The 22,207-nt window shown below is 36.5% G+C and overlaps 1 protein-coding gene across 1 annotated transcript in view; it reads left to right on the top strand.

Annotated features, from left to right (window-relative positions):
- THSD7A (thrombospondin type 1 domain containing 7A) overlaps positions 1 to 22,207 on the top strand; it is a 258,940-nt gene that overhangs the window by 180,881 nt on the left and 55,852 nt on the right. The window contains exons 12-13 of the mRNA XM_032592420.1: positions 10,664 to 10,858; positions 12,324 to 12,587. Of these exons, the coding sequence (XP_032448311.1) occupies positions 10,664 to 10,858; positions 12,324 to 12,587 (459 nt within the window). The remainder of the gene's footprint in view (positions 1 to 10,663; positions 10,859 to 12,323; positions 12,588 to 22,207) is intronic.

Raw genomic sequence — 22,207 nt, 5'->3', positions numbered from 1 at the left:
GCAGGGGAACCAACTGGAAATATCAGAGTATGTATTAAAATGTTCAAAAGTCTCTATAGAGATTGCTTAGGACAGCCAGTAGAAATTTGAGTGAAATTTCCATAAAAGAATTTGATGAAGCTCAAGGAGAAGCTAAGATTTCTACAATATTTTATATACAGAAGGTAAAAGGGTTATTGTATTTTCCATTTCTCTAATCTGTTTGCATTTGTATCCTCTTTAAGCATTTCTTCTTACCTAAAGAATTTTAATGATATTAGCTTCAACTTACTGTTCCCTTGCTTGGCTTAGAAATGACAACATATGAACTAAAATATGAGATTGCTAACTTTACCACTCTATGATTCTAAAGATAGAAATTTTTATCTCATGGCTTTTATCAAACTGTTGGTCTAGACCAGTTGTCAGCAATCAATGGTCTGTGCATCTAATCTACCCCATGGCCTGGTTTTTGTTGTTGCTGTTTTGTTTTGTTTTGGCATTTAAGGGTTTATTGGAACACAGCTGCACCTATTTCTTTATCTATGGTCTAGGCTGCTACCATGGAAATGAGACAAAGTTGAGCAGTTGTGACATGAACCATATGGTCCACAAAGCCAAAAATATTTACTAGCAAGCCCTTTACAGAAAAAGTTTGCTATAAAGCCATGTAATCAGTAATATAGTCACAACTTCTAATAATACAGTCATTACTCAAGATCAGAAAATCCCTGAAGTTTTTCTGGTCACTTGGGAAGAAGTTTTTTCATTCAATTCAACAATAAAGTAACTATTTTAGATACGAGAGTCGTAGACTTTAAACACTATCACAGTGGTAAAATACCTTTAGAATGAAATTATAGCATTCTTTGTAGGGGGGTAGGAATAAAAACTTGGCTCTAAAACTTTATTAGTAAAAACTTTTTTTAAAAAGTTAAAACCAGATTATATATGAGATATGGAAGACAAATGAGAAATCCCTCATAATTCCCCTGTCTAGATGATCAGCCATATCCAAGAACTGGACATTAATAGTTAATTTACTGGGGGCACCTGGGTGGCTCAGTTGGTTGAATGTCCAACTTTGGCTCAGGTCATGATCTTGCAGTTTATGAGTTCCAGCCCTGTGTCGGGCTCTGTGCTGACAGCTCAGCTCCTGGAGTCTGCTTCAGATTCTGTGTTTTCCTCTCTCTCTCTCTCTCTCTCTCTCTCTCTCTCTCTCTCTCTCTCTCTCTGCCCCCTCCTGCTCGTACTCTGTCTCTCTGTCAAAAATAAATAAACATTAACAAATTAAAAAAAAAGTTAATTTACTAAGTATACATAGAAAGGAAAGAATGTGTGTCTCGTATGTACCACTCAGCAGAACACTTACAAAATCACCTATTATGATTCAGATTTTCTCAAATGATTTGAACCGTGCACAGTAGTAGAAAAATAAAACTCTAAATTCTATTTTGCCAGCTTACAAGCCAACCGTCCAAGGTTTCCTCTGTACCAGTCACCTACTCCTATCTTTTAGCCAACTGTTAAGAATAAAGCGGCCATTATGGACAGAGTTTCATTTTTGCTATTAATAGCATAGTTGTTCTCATTGTAGGAATTATCTGTGTTGATGCATTGCAAAAGATTTGGGCAGCAGTTATGTTCCCAGAGTCTCTTGAACAAGTAACTAACTATAACTGCTTACCATCCCAGCTTCAACACTCACTGTAAAGCAAATTAGTCAAAATCAGCCTTAGTCAGAAATGACTTAGCATGACACAGATGGAAGAGTATAGGAGAATTCTATTCCAACCACATAAATGTAGTCTTGACAAAGGCTACATTCTATATATTTCAGAACCATTACATCAGAACATAAAGTGCTTTGAAAGAAAATTGATATGCTCTGAAAATTTGAAAAGTACATTGGAATTTATGTGCCTATTTATGACCCAATCCCATTACATTTTAAAGGAAACGTGAAATAATGGTGAAGGAAAATTTTGTATCAAGCATTCCCACAATCACATAATTTTCACCCAGTCTTCTCTAAATTGAATTTGCTACTCTGTTACAAACAGAATATTTGTCTTTGTTTATCAAGTGTATCTATAAAAACATTAGAAATCCCCTATAAAATAAATGCTTAAAACTTTGTGTTTCAGTCTTCTTAGGCTGCTGTAACAAAACACCATAGACTGGGTGGCTTAAACGTAAAAATTTATATCTCACAGTCTGCAGGCTGGAAAATACAAAATCAAGTTGCTAGCCCATTCAGCTCCTGGTGAGGTCTCTCTTTCTAATTTGGAGATGATCATTTTCTTGCTATGTCCTCACATGACAGAGGGAGAGAGCAAGCTCTCTGGTCTTTCCTTACAGTGGCACTAATCTCATATATGGACCCAGACCTCATTTATGCCTAATTATTTCCCCAAAGCTACGTCTCCAAGTGCTATCACATTGGGGAGTGGGGCCTCAACATATGAATTTCTGGAGGACACTGTTAAGTCCACAGCAATAATGAAGGGCATTGTCTTTAAATAAAATGTCTATCCCACTGTACACAAGTGTCAGTTTGTTGATATAGCTGTCTCACAAAGCTGTGAAAACAGATTAACACCAGTCCCTAAAAGCCAGTTCAAACTTCCTGAATATCATTCAGTGCAATTTATTCTTTCATAAAACTAGTATTTGTTGAGTACCTGCTACATGTTGCTTGTTGCCTATGTGGTAGTGGGCCCAGGCTGTCAAGAGAATAAAAGTATATGATAAATATTTTGTGTTTATTTCTTAATGATGGGAAATATACTAAGGGTATATGTGATTTTGGTTCTAAGCATATTAGTAATACATTAATAATGTGTATACACAATAACCACTAAAGAAGTAAGAAAACATAAAAAGAGGTAAACACTGATAGGGTATAGTGACAGAGGAAATGACATTTGAATCTAGTATGACATAAGCAAAAAAAAGGCACGAAATAAAATCTGTATTTGTGGGGAATAGTGCATTGAGCAGTTTATCTATTGTTCCTATGAATGAGTTAGAGGCCAAGGGCCACACTCAGGAGGATTTGAATATCAGGAGAGGGCTGAGGAGAGGAAGAAGGAATATTTTTGCAATAGGGAATTAGACATAGTGATGAATTTTAGCAAAGCTTTAAATATTGGGAATGATGAAACCCAAGAAATTTTATCTAATGGTATGAGAAATAGGGGAGAAAGAGATATTTTGAAGGAGGAATAGACCATATTTGTCTACCTTAAAAATTAAATCATTCTTAAATGTTATAGGGAAATTAGAGGGCCTTTGAAATGGGCATCTTTCCTATAATATTGTCAATATAGAAAATAGAAGTAACATGAAATTATGTTCCCATTCTAATCTTTAAGTGAATAGACAGCTTATCCTTGCTTTATACTATTTGAGTCACTTGTGTATAAACATTTAATAGAACAGTAACTTTTACTCTCTTCTCTCTACTCGTATGTCGGCCGTTTGGATAACATTTAGAAGGCTAACTTTTACCAGTTGGTCAGTGACTATATCATTGAAACGTAGCCATAATAGCTGTAGCTAGAGTTACTATTAGACTTGCATTCAAAATTAAATACATGGCTCATAATAATGACAATTTTGGACAATTTATTTTTTTCTCTAAACTGCCCTAAGGGGATATGTTAATTAGTACTATTTAAAATGCATATGTATTATTCCAGTGTTTATTATCTTATGACACATTTATACCAAGAGTATGATGCAAATGTATCATAGGTTAGATGCTGAGATTTCATAAAAATAACCTCAGATTTGCTCTTGTTCAAACTCCTTGTTGATCTTCATGCTGTCTCCTACCAAGTGTACTTCCTATGGAACTATGGTTAGATGGAAATATGGTTAATAATTCCCAGGGTTGAGCCTGCCTATCCTAATCCCCCACCCCCTCTGCATCCTTGCCTGCCAAGGAATGTTCATTATAATGTTGACCTGTCACTAAGATCTGATGTCACTCCCTTTATGTGGAATCCAGTAGGATTCCAGATGTATTCTCAAATGGATCACAAAAAAAAACCTCTTTAGTAATATGCCTTATATGGCAGAGACCCTCTTGGTCCTGAATCATCTGTTGCTTAAAAAGTTTATGAAGGGAAAATCGGGGTGGGGGTGGGGGAGGAAGTTCTAATTCTCCCTCTACCAGAATTAAATCTAAATGATTTTGTAGAATGTGAAATGTAAGTATTTAACTAAAGTCTAATGAAGTTATTTTTTATGAACAAATATGCTAAATATTGTGCTTAAATCAAGTGGCTTAAGCTATATTGATGCCCTGGGCATTACCCCTTTACTTCAACTCTGGCCCACTTTATTCTTTTTAAAAGATTACACATTAGAGGCATTATCAAGGTTAGGCCCAGAATATCTGGGTTAATTTATCTCAGATTACATTACACATTAATGTCTTGATTTTCAGAGATTGTTATGCAATGAGAAGAAACAGAATGAAAGTGGAAAAAGAACTAGGTAGGAAAAAGGAAAGCTCAACCTAACTCAAAGAGCAAAGGAACTTGCTTTAAAGATATTTTGCAGATGGGGTGCCCGGGAGGCTCGGTCAGTTAGATGTCCAACTCTTAATTTTGTCTCAGGTCATGATGTCACAGGTTCATGAATTCAAGACCCACATTGGGCTCCCCAAGCTGACAATGCAGAGCCTGCTTGTGATTCCTGCTGTCTCCCTCTCTGTGCCCCTCCTACACACATACTCTCTCTCAAAATAAATAAATAAACTTTTTTTTAAAAGAAATTTTGCGGAGATATGATTTAAAAAATCTATTTCTGGTTGATATACATATTAGTTACCACCCAATATTTTTATACACTTAGAGTGCTTTTTATTTACAAAACTATTTTTTTTAATTCTAGAATTATTTCTATATTTAAATGCTTTGCTTTAATTTCTTATGAATATTAGCATCCTAGTTGATTTGGGGATTTGGGTTTTGTTTTATATCTCTGCAAGAGCCCCATCATAAAATTATTATTAGCATGTGTATTTTTTTTTTAAATAGCTCATAAAATAAGCTTGATACTGTGATGTGTCTACAATGGTTGCTCAGTGCTGCATTGGTTGCAATGCAGTTAGTTAGCCCCTCTCAGGTCCCTCTCCTGACCTACTCCATTGGGAGCTGATTATTACTTCCAGTAAGTCCTCATTCAAGGACTTTCACATACATTCACATGTATTATTAGCCTCAATGAGACAGAGGAATCATTGGTAACTATTTGGGATCAATACCAAAAAAAGTACATTTCTTTCCATTCTGCCGGAGTTCTATTCACGAGTTGTAATTAGAAAATATTTTGGCAGACTTGTCAGTGAAAATCTCTTCTACACAGAGAAAGCCCAGGATCATTACAGCCACCTAGTAAACAACTGGAGCCCTCTTGCATTATTTATGGGTTTGGTCTTATTTCTAAGCACAATTAGGTCTCTCGGTAACCAGCTTTCACTCACATTAAGCTTTTTCTTTTTCATTTCTACATGATTCGTTCTCACTTTGGCCATTTTTTTTTCATTAACACTATAGGAAAAAAAAAATCACTCTTCTAATCATTCAATCAGCTGAACACGTTCTGTCTCTAATGCTGCCCAGACGCCGCTGTTGTGAGGTAAACCATGTTAATATTACTCAATTTACCAAATAACATCTCATAGCTCCTTGAACTCTTTGTTTACATATAATCCAGCAGCTTTCACTGCACCAGGGCATTGATCTTCTTCTGTTTCCTGTAATGAACTTCTATGTACACATTTTAGATCCAGTAATTTATTTCACTCTGATGATTCAAATGAAATGACATGGTCTTGCCTGCTGAAGGGTAATCCACAGACCAAGAGAACTCCTTTTTATTTTGTGCATCCTGAATAATAAGGGAGTTTCATTCCTCTTCAACGAAATGAAGATGAGCAACTACATTCAGAATTCTATTAGATTTATTCACAGCTGCATCGGTAACATCCCATTTACATAGTCATATATGCATAACGCAGATATCTGTGTCCTTTTAGCTCAAACCAATGTTATGTATTCCCTTTCATTCCAGGAACCTTGATTATTCTCCTCTTTAAAGCATGGCTCAAAATTCAACCTACATGAAAACATTCTAAAATTGACTTTACTTATTCAACTGATTAATTTTTTTATTTAAATTTATGAGAAGTTTCAAAGAGACACAAAACTAGTAAGACTAAATATAATGAACACTGCTAGTGTAGTCTTCACTCACTCTACTTCAGTAGTTTCTAACATGTTGCCATTCTTGGTCATCTGCCATTTCTCACGCACTTACAAAGATTTTGCTGGAATATTTTATAGCAATTCCCAGATAAGATATAGATCATCCATAAATCATTTTTAACATAACAATAGTATTATTGTAACACTAAACAAAGTTAACAATAGGTTTTTTAATATCACCTATATTAAGGCCATGTCTGATTTTTCCCCCATTGTCTCAAAAATGTTCACAGTTTGTTCAAACCAGGGTTCATAAAGGTCTCCACCTTGCATTTGGTTGTTGAATAGCTTTTAATCTAACAGTTCTGGCTCCTTTTTCCAGAGCATTTATTTGTTGAAGAAACTCTTACTTACTTACCTTTCCATCACTCCCTCAATATTGATGGGCTGAGCTTGCCTGGCCTAAGGCAGGTACACAGATGTCTCCCAGGCTTTCAGCCTGCTGGAAGCAGCCTGCTGGAAGCATGACACTTAAGTAAAAATTGCTGTGCTTCATATAAAGAAAATAAAATTATAAATAAAATATATGGGTATAATCAACATAGAGTTAAATGTAGAATTTTACCTTAAAATAATCATTTTGATATTTGCTGAACTCACTGAGAAGCTTTCATGGTGAATTAGCATGGACTTTGGCCCATCTTTGCTAACAAGACCTCAGCCCAAAGGAGAACTTGCATAATCATTATACACAAGATACACACCCTACACCTGTAAATTCAGATACAACTGTCTGGGTATATGTAGCTTCCTGGTATGCTAGGAAACCATGTTTAATGTGATACATCTTTTTCTACAGTTAAAACCACCCTGGTTTCAGTATATTAGAAATGAGTTTTAAGGTTTATAAAACTGAGAGACCAGATGGTTTCCTTTCCAAACACTTGTATTTTCCTCACCCTAATAGCAGGAAGTTCATTTCAGATTGCATTTCTGTGCTTGAATTGTTGTGTTTCCTCTAAGTTAGAATAGAAGCAAGTTGAGATGTATGATAAATTTTCAATATATTGTACAAATATTGCTGTTGCTACTTGTTTAGATAACATTACATGAGTAATTCATTCAAATTACACTGTCTAAAATCTCAGATAAGGGAAGCAGAATGCTGAATGGGTTTCTGAGAACAGATATGGAAATTTTACATTTTTTTTTTATTTTCAACTGATTGAAATACTTAAGGTATATGGGGAAAAGGACTTCAGATGTATGCAAATAGTGTAGATCTGCACAAAAACTAGTTTGTTTCTGGAGTTGTGTTGGAAATGGTTTTATTTGAGGGGTATTTTTTTGGTGGTAATAGAGCAATTCTGAAATAAAATTTCTGGGAGAACCTTAGAAGGAGATGCTTAATGGAGAACCTAAGGCAATTTAGTTTCTCAAAAGATTTTTATTCAAGTCTTTGTTTCAGAGGGTCAAATTGGGTAAGTAGATAAAAGTCGTGTTATTTCAAAGAATCCAAATTTAGTTTTGTAATTTTCTTTTATCATAAACAGTGTGAACCTCTTTCCAGCTTAGAGTTCTGATATGGCCAAATCTCTTATGTTCCAAATTAATCATTCTTGAGATTCCTGCATATCCTGATAAGTAAAATGTCTACTATCATCCTCTTTGTCAGTCCTTCCTCTTAAGCATCGTTGGAACAAACTGTCACAGATTACTAAGTTTACAGCATTTAAGGAATCAACTCTGCATCCACGTGGCAGCAAACTACAAAGTCACATCATTAATATACCACTTCATGGGGACTCCTCCAGTGCCAATCCACAGATAACATTCTTCCAAACTATGTAGATGCTGTTTTGGTTCACTCCTTGTGCAAGTCTCCTTGAACTCCACTCCCTTAGTTCTTTTGCTCATGCTAGGCCATGGTTTCCCAACCTTGGCACAGTACCAGGGTGATTGAGTACCAAAGCACTTTCAGTCTTAGCCCCAAATCTCAGCCAGAACCTTTCCTTGTGCCTTTACTAGTCAAGCTAGTGGGTCTTAAATTTAAATATGCAGAAGAAACATCCAAGTGACCTGGAGAAAAAAAAAAAAAATACATGTTCCTTGACCCCATACAAAGAAATCTCATTCAGGACCTCTGGGATGAATCTGAGAATCTTCAACTTTTATAGTATTCTGGGTGTTTCTGACACACATGGAAATACATCACCTGCTAGAATGGCAGTCTTGATCCACTGCATATTTGAATCATCAAGGAGCTTTTAAAAAGATGCTCATGGGGCACCTGGGCGGCTCAATTGGTTAAGCATGTAACTTTGGCTCAGGTCATGATCTCACAGCTCGTAAGTTCAAGCCCCACATCGAGCTCTGTGCTGACAGTTCAGATACTAGAGCCTGCTTCAGATTCTGTGTCTCCCTCTCTCTCTACTCCTTCCCTGCCCTTCAAAGAGAAATAAACATTAACGTTTTTTTTTTTTTTAAAGATAAAAAGATGCTCATGCCCAGGACCCTGTCCTCAACCAATTAATCAGAATGTTTGAGTTTGGGAAGGGCATGGACGTTTCTCAGAAGCTATCCAGGTGATTATAATCTTCAGCCTGACTTGAGAACTGCTGGCAGGCCACTATGATAAACACAGAGCACCAGACAACTCCTCGCCTCATTGGTGAGAGTCTCTTAGGGGCACTTGTTGCCTTCTCCTGTCACATAACTTTCATAACTGCCACTACTGTTTACTCTACCAAGTTTTCATGTATTTAAAGTTCAGGGACCCCTGTCCTCTTCATACAAATTGGCCCTTTCAGTGTTGTGCACATTACATGAAGAGGTATCTATGCTAAGAAATAGATGAGTGCTCACCTACTTTTGAACAATTATGTAAATTTTCCTGCACCAGTTGTGACAACTTGTATTCACCTACACAGAGAAAGTCTTCCCTTGCTAACCGTTCTATCCTTGTAGACACGCCATCACACTACTAGGTGTTAAGTTTCACAATACAGATTTGGAGAGTGTTGTTGAACCTGGGACGCTCTGTGCCCTAACTATAATTTAGGGTCAAAATGTCAGGCTTATTTACCTTAGTTTCATGATGAATAGAGTCCTGAGCAGGGCAGAGATCAAGTTCCAGCCTAATCCATAAACCCGAAAGGGCCACCAAATCAGTTTGGGGCCATGTAAGCTAGTTCAAGGAGGTCGCCTGTAGGACCATCTAAATGTTTTGTCTACTTCCTCAATAAATGAATAAAATATTTTTAAAACCAATGGGAGAAAATGACAGAGAAAGGGGACTTTAAAACATCACTTGGTCTTTTTCCTTAAGAACTTGATACCTTAAAGCTATTTTACAGCTATGTTCAATAAACAATAAAATATGATGTGATTTTAAAAATCCAGTAGGGGGGCACCTGGGTGGCGCAGTCGGTTAAGCGTCCGACTTCAGCCAGGTCACGATCTCGCGGTCCGGGAGTTCGAGCCCCGCGTCAGCCTCTGGGCTGATGGCTCAGAGCCTGGAGCCTGTTTCCGATTCTGTGTCTCCTTCTCTCTCTGCCCCTCCCCCGTTCATGCTCTGTCTCTCTCTGTCCCAAAAATAAATAAACGTTGAAAAAAAAAATCCAGTAGGACAGTACCTTGGAGGAAATAATACATATGAATTAAAATTATTTGACCATTTTTAGGGCATATATGTAATTGTAGAAATGTCAGTTATGACTTGCGAAATTAAGATTGCCAAAAGTTTTTGTTTTATTTTTGAATCCGTGGTTGATATTCATGCATGTGAAGAACTTGTAGACTGAGGAGATGAGGGACTGGGACACTGCCCCCTCTCCCTATTAACCACTCCAGAGCCATCCCAGCAAACTTCCAGTGTCGTAAAAGTACATGATTTCCATGCAAATGCAGCTACAGGATGAGTTCCATAAGCCTCCACTCCTCACCCAAACCTTCCAATTTGCTGCCACTAAGACCCTTCTATATAGAAATCCTAGAGAAACCAATGATATAAAAACAATTATTGGAGTTACATGGTGTCTCCCTGTACCTCTGTGAATAGCCTGTGTTTAACATAAACTATTATCAGGACCCATTTGTCTCTTAAATAATTAAGTTCTAAATATAAGGACTCGAAATCCTTAATAGCATCTAATAAAGACTGCTAAATGTCTGTGTGTGTGTGTGTGTGTGTGTGTGTGTGTGTGTACGCACACACAAACACACATGCTTTTTTGTGTCACAGAAACCACTGAGGGCTGTTATTTAAACAACAACAACAGCAACAATAGCAACAAAAAACCTAAAGGATCAATTTAATGACTACTGTGATTATTAGAAACACCACTACCAGAATTAAAGAGGATTCCTCTGACTGCATGAGGAAATGTCAGGTTAACTCTTAAATTGTAGGATAATTAAACATATTCAGACTTATTTTAAACAGCTTTATGCTTTTCCTTTAGCTATTACTTGTCGAAAGCAAGATGGAGGACAGGCTGGCATCCATGAATGCCTCTGGTATGCGGGACCCGTGCCAGCTCTCACCCAAGCCTGCCAGATCCCCTGCCAAGATGACTGTCAGTTTACCAGCTGGTCCAAGTTTTCCTCATGCAATGGAGACTGCGGTGCAGTTAGGACCAGAAAGCGTGCTATTGTTGGTAAGAATAATTGGGATGCAAAAGCGAACACGTGTTAAGTTAGAAAACACATTAAAAGTTAGACCAAGAGAGTTCTGACAATGTATTTGGAAAATGCGTGGCTGTGCCTTACTGCTGGAATACGGATACTTAATATGCCAGTGGATTCGTGTGTGTATTTTAATGTAAGTTGGCAGTGACAGACATGCTGTGTACTTTTAGTGGAAAGAAAAGGTAACCTTGAAAATTGAACTGTCTTCCTATACAATAGGGAGATTATTTTTTTGGTTTAAATGGTACTTTTGGTGGATTGCCTACAGATTGTGAAGTGCTTGGAGAACAAAAGGAAAGGTTGCCACTTCGTTTTCTTTACCCATTCTCACTGTCAGAGCCTGATTATCTTTCTTATCCTAGAAGAGGAATATGACATTAATTCTGTATCTGAAAACCGCATCTTAAAAGGCAGTCACAATGACAAAAAGCAGTAATATAATGAGGAAGAACAGGAGCTATCATACTGAGCTAAACCTGGTGCATTCCAAAATACTGTCAGTGGCAAAAAGAAACCTGAAAATATTGGTGCCAGTAAACTGTTCAGAATTTAAAAGTTATAAAGTGAACCACCTGTCCTAATGAAGACTGTTGAAAACTACGTAAGACTCCTTACGAAAGTTAGAGATAAATGTATGTATGACATAGGCAATTATGTGTGATATAATTAAATAGTATTATAATATATGGTGTGATATATGATGTGATATGTCATATGGTATATGACATAATGTAATAAATATTTAATAGAAATGTGATTATGTTAAAATAATATGCCATTTCTCAAGCTCATATTTTTTTTTATTTTAAAAGGGAATTTATTTAGATTTACATGCAAACCATTTCTAGTATTTTTATTCTGACACTAAATGTCTTCACTGTGAATATTATTGAATATTATTTACTACAGTGATCACCAAGTATGCAAAAATGATTACTCTTCAGTAATAATGAAAGATGCAAGGTAATGACTAGAAAAGTAAATATCAAAATCTCATTTTCTGAATTGTAATCCTACATAACCATAATATCTATTTGGAATTAACAAAAAAGCTGTGCAGTCCAGTGCAGTGACTCTCTCTCCATTTCATATTTTGGCACATAACATAAAGGAGTGATTTATGCAATTACCTTCACTGGAAGCACATGAGCATTTGAAAGGATTTTAATCAAAGAGTATAAAATTCAGCACAACAGTTAATGCCTTTTGCGAAATGGCTAATTTGAAATGAGAAAATAAGAAAAAATTTACTATGCAAAGCACTCAGGACTAATAACAGGCTACAGAGCAAGCACTGTGGAGTGAGAAAATAGCTTTCATTAATAGGCTACTGTTGAATATGGTTAAAAATGGAGAAAGGAACTTTAGGGAAGGAGGAAAATTAGGGATGCTTGAAATTAATAATGATATTTTCCAACTTAAATTTATTCACAGGAAAAAGTAAAAAGAAGGAAAAATGTAAAAATTCTCATTTGTACCCCCTGATTGAGACTCAGTATTGTCCTTGTGACAAGTATAATGCACAGCCTGTGGGGAACTGGTCAGACTGCATTTTACCAGAGGGGAAAGTGGAAGTGTTGCTGGGAATGAAAGCACAAGGAGATATCAAGGAATGTGGTCAAGGATATCGTTACCAAGCAATGGCATGCTACGACCAAAATGGCAAGCTCGTGGAAACATCCAGATGTAACAGTCATGGTAATCCAATTTATCTTTGGTGTTACGTGTTTGCTGTCTGTCTTGGGAGGTGGAGGTAAAATGAACATGGATCAGAATGGAGGGACATAAAGGTTTACAGAAGTGTGCTGTAAATGGAATATTTGGGGGGCACCATGCTGTATGTATATTATTTACGTGTAACAGGACATTCAAAGGCATTTGTCTTGTTGTCCAGAAGTTGGCAACTAAATCCCAAAGTTGGTGTCAAGGAAGTTTTACAGTGCCAAAAACCTCTCTTGGTACTGATCACGAGTCCTTGAATAGGCCCAATGACCCACCACAAGTCTGTGTGTGGAAAAAGAGGGAGGAAGAGAGGAGATTTGAATTTATTCTGACAAAGTTATAAACTAGACAGGCTTCTAATAACCAAACTGGAGAAATTTACAATATGCCTGAAATGTCATTAAGTGGCAGAGGAGAAAGACTGAAAGCCATAATTAGTGAAAACTCAAATTGCTGTTGTTTATTCCTCATTGTGTTGAAATTAGCCAAAAAGTGGGGGGTGGGGAGGGGACAGAAAAGAAAAAAAGAAAAATGCACCTACTCTTTTTTTTTTTTTAATTTTTTTTTTTTTCAATGTTTATTTATTTTTGGGACAGAGAGAGACAGAGCATGAACGGGGGAGGGGCAGAGTGAGAGGGAGACACAGAATCGGAAACAGGCTCCAGGCTCCGAGCCATCAGCCCGGAGCCTGACGTGGGGCTCGAACTCACGGACCGCGAGATCGTGACCTGGCTGAAGTCGGACACTTAACCGACTGCGCCACCCAGGCGCCCCCTTTTTTTTTTTTTAATTTTTTTTTTTTTTGCACCTACTCTTAATTAACTGTGCCCACTTTAGTGTTCTAAATCAAACACAGTGATAATACTTGAGTTGCCAAAGGTTGTGAAGAGTGGCCATCTTTGACCAGAGTATGTAGTAAATTCTTTGGTTCTAAGTCTTAATATAGTAGTCCTTGAGCAATATTTCTCCATTATTCCTTTATTTTAATACATCTGTCTTTTTATATTGGACTGAGACTAGTTTACAGTGGGTCAGCCTGAATCACAGATGCCATATATTTGCAAACACTGGACAATGATCCTCCCACCTTCTTCGTGGAGGTGACCTGAGAAAGAGGAGTTGCTAGGAGACAGGGACAAGGCAGTTACCTTCCAACCCTGCTGAAATAGCTACTATTAGAATAGCACTCTTCCAGTTTTATTATATGGTTTAGAAAACAACATGATCTAATAGGACCATCTCCATTCCATCAAAGTATCATTGGTGACACATTTATTGGAATCTCTTAAACTTTTCTCCACAGAGAAGTTTCCAAAAACTGTTTCCTTTTATTTTCCATCTGATCTGATAATTCCTCCTTCATTTACCAAAGTCTAGTGATAATTGGTCCAAAGACTCCATAACACTGAAGCCCTAGGCATAAGTATTTTTTAGGTTAATGTACTCAGGTTAATGCATCCCTAACCTTAATATATTCAATGCATTTAGAAAAACAACTGCAAAAGAAAAAAGAATTTATTATTTATAATAGGTACACTTTGAGAGACATGTGTAAGAGTGACTGAATATTTTATTCTCTGTATCAGTAACATAGGTACTGTAAATTAGATACCAGGAAAAATGTAAATGCACTGGCCATTCTGAGATGATATGATAATGTAAAAGATCATAATTAGTCATTAAAATGTAAAATTGAAGACAACTTTTAAAAATACATTTCTCCTGGAATGTAGCTTATAAGTGTTTGCTCACACTTTAAATTATCATGCCTAGTGAATCACCAAGATAACCATTTGTTTTTAACATAACCTTTGAGTTTTCAGAATGACTTTTGTATATTCTCACTTTTATCCAGATCTGTTAATTAGATGCAGGAGAGTGTCAGTAAGCCAGTTAACAGTTGACCTAATTTTTAGAAAAAAACCTTATGAATTCATATCTTATGAATCTCACAGAAATGATCACTTAAAAAAGTACAAGTACAAAAATAATAGAAATTGTCCAAAGGCAATAGACTTCCTACCTTAGCATCGTTGTCAGTTCAAAGCATGAAGAATGTAGTACTGTATTCTAGAAGGAAAGCACATATAGGAAAAAGATTCCCAGACAACACTGAACTTCATGGGGATTGTGGGAGAATCTAAGACCCTTAACTAAGTAAAAGGCTCCAGTTTAGTTCCTTGTGTCCGTCCAACATCATGTCTTTCTCATTAAACCTGATCTGTGATAGATGTCCACTGGGATACTTTAGTATTTACCAATATATTTACTCACAGTGAAGTCCAGGGAAATTGAATCTCTGTCGCCTGATTTCTTTGCAAATTACTACTTTGCTTCTGTATGTTCTATCCATTCTGATGGTGTTGGTGGAATACTCTAACTTTGGTGTTCTCTTTGAGGCACACTCTAAATTATAGTCTCTATGACCACTGCCTTCCTTCAGCTAAACTGGCTTTCTAGATGGATGGTAGAAAAATGGCTTTCAAGAAAAAGTCTCTTTCTGCCTTCAGTTTAAACATAGAATTGACCCCCACATGTATGCAGTGCAAAGACACTAATCTCCTGTTCAATAGTGACCTGGGGGCATTTCTGTTTTATCTGTGCTGTCCATCTGTGGAGCACGTTATCAGTTATACTGATAAAACAGTTTGACTTTCCCCAGTTTAATTATATTATTGTAGGCCATTTCCCATGTGGTCACCATTTTTTAATGTCTTAATAACCTTAAGGCACAGTTCTTTTATGTCTGGAAGTCTTTGCAGTAGCAAACTTTGTACTGAAAAATGATAGACCTGTTATACCAGGCTTGGGTTCTTGGACCCAGCGACGGTAGAAACAAGGCTGGACCCAAAATTTAAAGGCACAGGCATGGATTTATTGGGGCGGCAGCTGCAGCCAAAGGGGAGACGCAATCTCTGCAGGTGTCAGACATGCAAAGGTCTCAGAACAACAGCCAGGGAAAGTTTTAAAGGAGTTGAGGTGGGAAAGCAGTAATATACTTAACCATGTAGGGGCCACGAATCCCAGGAAAGCAGACATGCAGGTGCAGTTGACAGAACTTGCTTCTTTGTACATTGTGTGTTTCATTTGCAAGTTAAGTCTCCACCTCTGGGCAAGTTTTTTCACATTAAGAAGAGTGGAAAAGCTGAAAGAAGGTTGAATTCGGGGGCTATTCCATCTCAGGTGAGTTTAAACCAATCTGGGCTTTCTCCTTGGTCCCTGCTTGCTCTGCAGGGAAAACTGTCACAAGATGCAGGGAGTGTCCCAGGTGCATATGGGCTTGTTCCCAAGGTCCCTGACTGTCTCATAACCATATTCAAAAATCAGATCTTAGTGTATACCTTGGGAGTCACATAAATGTTAACCCATCTGACACATGCTATGAGATATAATTCCTAGTGATATATCAATATGTTTGAGGGCATTTGTCCTAAGAACATGATATGAAATATGTATATTTATTTTTTGTGTGAAATCTTAGATGGTGTCAATGTAGCAACAGATTTTTTTTAAATTTATTTATTTTAATAGAGAAAGGGAAAGAGCAGAGAGCACACATGCACGTGGGAGGGGAAGAGAGAAAGAGAGAATCCCAAATAAGCTCAGCATTGTCAGCGCAGAGCCCAATGTGGGGCTCAAACCAGCAAACCATGAGATCATGACCTGAGCTGAAATCAAGAGTCAGACACTTAACCAACTGAGCATCCAGGCGCCCTGAGATTTTAAATCATTCAAAAACCAAATCATACATTTTCTTTTCACTGCCAGAACACTCTTGATAATTTTAATTGATCAGGGGCAGGGGGTGGTGCCCGGGTGGCTCAGTCTTGGTTAAGCGTCTGCCTTCAGCTCAGGTCATGATTTTGCGGTTTGTGGATTGAAGCCCTGTGTCAGGTTCTCTCTGTTGTCCACAGGGATCCTGCTTGGGATCCTCTGTACCCCTCTCTCTCTGCCGCTCTCCCGCTCCCTCTCTCTCCTCTTCCTCTCTCTCCCTCTCTGCCTCTCTCTCCCTCAAACATAAATCAATAAAAATTTTAAAAAGTATCTTAACTGATTGGTTCATTAGAAATTTGAGTGACTACGTAGTACCAGGCACTTCTCAAGTTAATCACTTAAAGTTTCACAGAACAAGAGTTAGAATTTCTGGAACTTTTAAACATCATTATATTACTTAGTCTTAATATTTTAAAGAACCTTAAAGATAAACTAACTTATGTAAAATGCATGTATACATGACTTCCATTTATATGTAAATGATAGAGTTTTATCATGGGCCCCTCAACCATACTCCTCTTTCCCCAAACCCCTTATCCTGTTCTACATTTTGTATTTCTAAAGCGTGTATCATTGTATAACCATATTACATAATTTACTTGTTGTGTTTATTTATGTTGTATCTCCTGAACAAGAATGGAGATTGATGAGGGTATCATAGACTGTTTTATTCACTGATGTGTCCCAACCCCCTGGAACAGTAAGGGCTCAATATTTGTAGAGTGGATGAATGAGTGAACTAGAGAGAATTTTTGCAGTTGTAGTTGATCCACAGTCAGGCTTCAGTTGTTTCTTTTTTCCGGACAGTATTCTTCCCTCTATGTCACATTTCTGGGAAATAATCAAACAGATTTTTGAGAATAGCTAAGATCTTTAGAATAAGAGTGATACATGCCACAAACTTTCTATGTGGTATTCATCAAATATTTGTGCTTCTATCTACCTACTAAATAAGAGAAGAAATAATAATCACATACCTATTCTACTGAATTAGCCCTGTGATATCAATATTAAAATCTCTTTATTTCCATTCAAAGCTTATCAAGAGTTGCCTGATTTGTACAACACTAGATTTGGACAACACCTTCACCTCCTGGTTTATATTAGTAACTGTAGCAACTTACATTTTCCCAACCGTTGTTTACAACTTTAATTGGTAGTGTGGGATGTTTATTGAACTCTCTTTATTTCTAAAACTCATATTTTTCCTTGAAAAGTAGAAACAGCATTTCTATTTGAGTTATGTGGGAGGGATACTTTGAAGGTGAATTGGATAAAATATTAAAATGCCAGGTGTTCAAATCTTGAGCTCTAAGAGCTACATAATTCCTTCCAGACACTTCACTTCAGTCTTTACGTTCAGAAAGTTTATTGTTGCTATATCTCATAGGCAGTTTAAGCCATAGTGTACTACCAACACATATTCTAAAACTCAATTACATTTGTGATGTTTTATCATCTCTTAATATCAAGTTAACAGAAAGGCACATCTGATCTGATTGTTCTTTCTCAGCCCAGGACATTTAATATATGTTGCTCTCCTATTGCGTAAAAGTAATATATTGCTATAAATACCTATCAAATACTTGATAACATGTAGAAACTATGAAGAAACTTAACAATAAGCTGCTACATTAAATTACCTTATCACCAAATGTTTTCCTAAAGCTCCAGATAGCAACTATTTCAGGCTTTGTGGACCAAAATGTCTCTGACACAAGTATTCAACTCTGCAGTTACAGCATGAAAGCAGCCATAGACAGTATGTGAGTGAATGCCATGAGTGCATGGCATGACTCTGTTCCAGTAAAACTTTATGTACAAAAACAGGCTGTCAGGGGCCTCTGGGTGGCTTGGTCGGTTAAGCGTCCGACTTCGGCTCAGGTCATGATCTCATGGTCCGTGAGTTCGAGCCCCGTGTCAGACTCTGTGCTGACAGCTCAGAGCCTGGAGCCTGCTTCAGATTCTGTGTCTCCCTCTCTCTCTGCTCCTCCCCTGTTCATGCTCTGTCTCTCTCTGTCTCAAAAATAAATAAACATTAAAAAAAATTAAATTCAAAAACAGGCTGTCAGCCTGGGCTGTCATTTGCCAACTGGCATCTAATCCTTTGCTGCTCAAAATGTGGTCTACAGACCAGCAGCATAGACCTCACAGGGAAACCATTGGAAATGCAGAAATTCAACCCACATTACAGACCTACTGAGTCAGAATCTGCATTTTGTCAGGATCCCCAGGGAGCTCTACTACACATTTTTTTAAATTTACCATCTTTTATTTTACTTTTTTATTTTTTAAAAAAGTAAGCTCTACACCCATCGTAGGACATAAATTCACAACCCCAGGATCAAGAGTATCACGCTGTACCAACTGAGCCAGCCAGGTGCCTTACACGTTTCAAGTTCAAGGATTACTTTACTGGATCATGCATACCCTTCCAGGGTTTGGTAGCAATGTGAGCCTAAATCTTTGTAAGATTGTTTGCATTGAGCAAAACAACCCACACCTCCCATGTGATAGTTCACTTGATTACCAGTTGTGGGGAAGAGAACATTAGGAGATTTATCTATCTATCTATCTATCTGTCAATTTTTAAGGATGGGTCTTCATAAAGTGAATGTCTACTTAGGTATGATTTTGAAAACCAAATGAGTCTATAGGACCCTCTGTGGAACACATATTGGCAATTTGATCATTGCCAGTACTCAATGTACAAATAAATTTTAGTTCAAGAGCATGTACTTCTAAGACATTGTGTGGAACTCAGGGTATATCTGATAAAAAATGATTATGAATATGGGGAAAGTAGATTCTGAGGATAACCTACATAAGCAGTCAACCATAATATAACTAGAATGGATTACTTTTGCAATGGAATTCTATTAGAACGTTATGTAAGTTCAAAATTAGAGGTTAATTTTAAAGAAACAAAATTTAATGAGAATTTTTTTCGTATCATGGTGGATGATTTGAGGAAGAGCATGTTTAATTAAACCAGGCATAAAAGGCAATAAATAGGGTCCTTTAAACAAGCTGAAATGGAGTGCTAAGTTCTCTGAAAAGCTTTTTTCGTTGGTCGTATTTATTTAGTGTCTAATTCATATCAGAATTCTTTCATTTGACCGTACAGGTACTGCTAGTATTACTTTCACAGTTATCATTCTCAATGGAGATCTTTTTCCTTTTAAATGTAAAAGAGAGGCAGGGTTTGAGGGGGACAGACTTTTCCTGAGGTAATAGTTGCAAGTTTGAAAGAGCCAGGGGAAGAAGGAAAGGGCTACTGTGGATACTGAGTACAAAAATAAAGTGATTGCCTAGGGTCAAATTTAAATAAGGTGTGGATACCAGCGTCCTTCTCCACCAGGCTCCCTGAATGAGGACTGTGGAAGTGTTGAAGGAGAGACTTTCATTGGAAAATTTCCTGCAGCTACCATTCATGTCATGTGTGACAGAAAAACATCTGGTGTTATTTAGTTCTCTGGGCTCCATGTCCCAGAGACCTCAACTCATCTATTACCTCATAACATGGTTTTCAAACTGGGCTCCATGGAGTCCCTCAGGCCATGCTGTCAAACATCGCCTCCAATAAATTCCATACACTTATTGGGCTTTGTTTTCAGCGTTTTGGAAAGAAAATGCTCTGCTTAAAATAAATTTAACTGACAAAAATAGTTCATTATTTGCAATACTTTTAAAAAAGGAATTTTGATCTTTGCCTTAATCCACAACTTCTGCCATTATATTTTACTCCACACCCTTTCTCTAGGCCTCTGACCCCTTGTTCTCCTAATGCATTAGAGAAGTCATAACATAAGTCTTCAACAAAATGATTAAAGTGGTAATCTTGCCAATATCTGTGGCAGTTTTATTGATTTAACTGTAGAGCTATTCATTCCTTATGTTATAAGGTTTCATAATTCATAAAGATACTGAATGACCTGTGTGAATCCGCATAAAGATTCTTGTTGTTTTAGTAAAGCCCTACAAATCCAAAATAGTTTTAAAGTTCCGTATCCCATTAATTGAGTTTAGTCTCATTCCTACGATGTAGGTCTTTTATGACTTGAAAGCATCATAAAAATAGTCATATAGTGAACAAGGTTTATGCACAAGGAATTTTTCATAAGTTCATAAGATATATATATATAAGATTATATATATATAGTATCTATAATAATAATATATATATTATAATAATATAATAATATCTTAATATAATAATAATTATTATAATAATTATTATTATAATTATCTGTGGGCTCAGAAAACTACCTGAAAACACATGAAAACATTTATGGGGATTTTAAATTTAAATTTTGAAGAAAAATCTTTACTTGCAGTTACTCTCCCTATTTATCCCATTTCTTCATAGTTGCCCTGAAATCCAATTTAGCTCTTACAAGAAATTTTAGTTCATTTGGATAAAAACAAAGTTGATTCTTCTTATGGTCTTTTTAAACTGCCATAAAAAAGCCCTTAAAATATTTATTCACATAACAGTTTCTCCTCCCTTTGCCATAAGCTTGACCTTTTAAGCTTTAAAACTTTAAAGTAAATATAAGTTAAGAAAAAACAATTTTTTTAAGTTCAGGAGATTTGATTTTTTTTTGTTTATTCACTTTTGCTTTTTTTCTGTATCTGGAAATGGACCTGGAATGTCCTACTTTTTACATATTAAAACTCGGTACAGCTCAAAACATGAATCCAAGTTTAATGCATTATAATTATAACCTATCTGAATTATCTATCTCTTACTGGTTCAGTGAGATGCTATAGAAGAAAGTCAGTATAGAAATGCAGTGTCTGTGGCTTTCTCCTAGAGATTCACAGTTCATAGCAGCAAAAAAGGAAAACCCAGGGTAAAGAGAACTGTTTAATTTAAATGCAGCAATTTTCCAACTTGACCACTGAAATGTTTTTTTGTTAAAATTCTGTTTAACACTTATTAGAATCCAACAAACTAATGTTTAAAAGATCATCCTTTGGAACTACTTCTCTGGCAGTATATAGTTTTCATTTGTTGGAAGAAAAATGCCCTGCATTGGATCACATTAAAAATAAGTCATCTAATAAGTTTCAGAGTTAATTTATTTCTCATTACTTCATGATCTCAACACTTCATCAAATATGTTTATGTCGCTGACAAAGCCTTATTCCAAAAGTGAGCTTTTTAATACTTATCTCTCACTTTTAATACAGTATTAGTTAAAATTATAAATGTTAAATCTGTGGAGAAGGTCCATAAATGCTTTAATGCATATAATTATTCCCAAGGCTTTTATTTTGGTTGAATAAGTAAACTATAGGTACAGGTTCTTATATAAATAAGTTTATTTACTTTTTAAATAGAATGTATGTCTGAAAGTACAATGAAATTCTGGCACCAACTACTTGGAGTTAGGCCCAACTCCTCCAGTTAAAGGCTTAGTCCTTCACAAGACCGCTCTCATTTCAGACATCAGCTGCAAGTTCAAGGGTCCCCAGTTACTACTGACAAGCTGGCTACAATTTTGGAGGTTCCTACAACCCCCTAGCTTCCACTGGAACAGCTCAGAGAACTTAGGGAAAGCACTATATAGTTGACCTTTGAACAACATGAGTTTAACTGTGTGGGTCCACTTATACACGGATTTGTTTCAATAAATATAGTATAGTACTGTAAGCATATTTTTTCTTCCTTACGATTTTCTTAGAATTTTCCTTTGTTTAGCTTACTTTATTGTAAGAATGTACAATATAATATACACAGGGTACAAAATGTGTGTTAATCAACTCTTTATGTTATCTGTAAGACTTCTAGTCAACAGTAGGCTATTAGTAGTTAA

This window comes from Lynx canadensis, chromosome A2 (genome assembly GCF_007474595.2).
Source record: "Lynx canadensis isolate LIC74 chromosome A2, mLynCan4.pri.v2, whole genome shotgun sequence".
NCBI classification, from domain to species: Eukaryota; Metazoa; Chordata; class Mammalia; order Carnivora; family Felidae; genus Lynx; species Lynx canadensis.
Note: the sequence above shows the minus strand (reverse complement) of the source record. Positions and strands in the feature narration are given on the sequence as shown.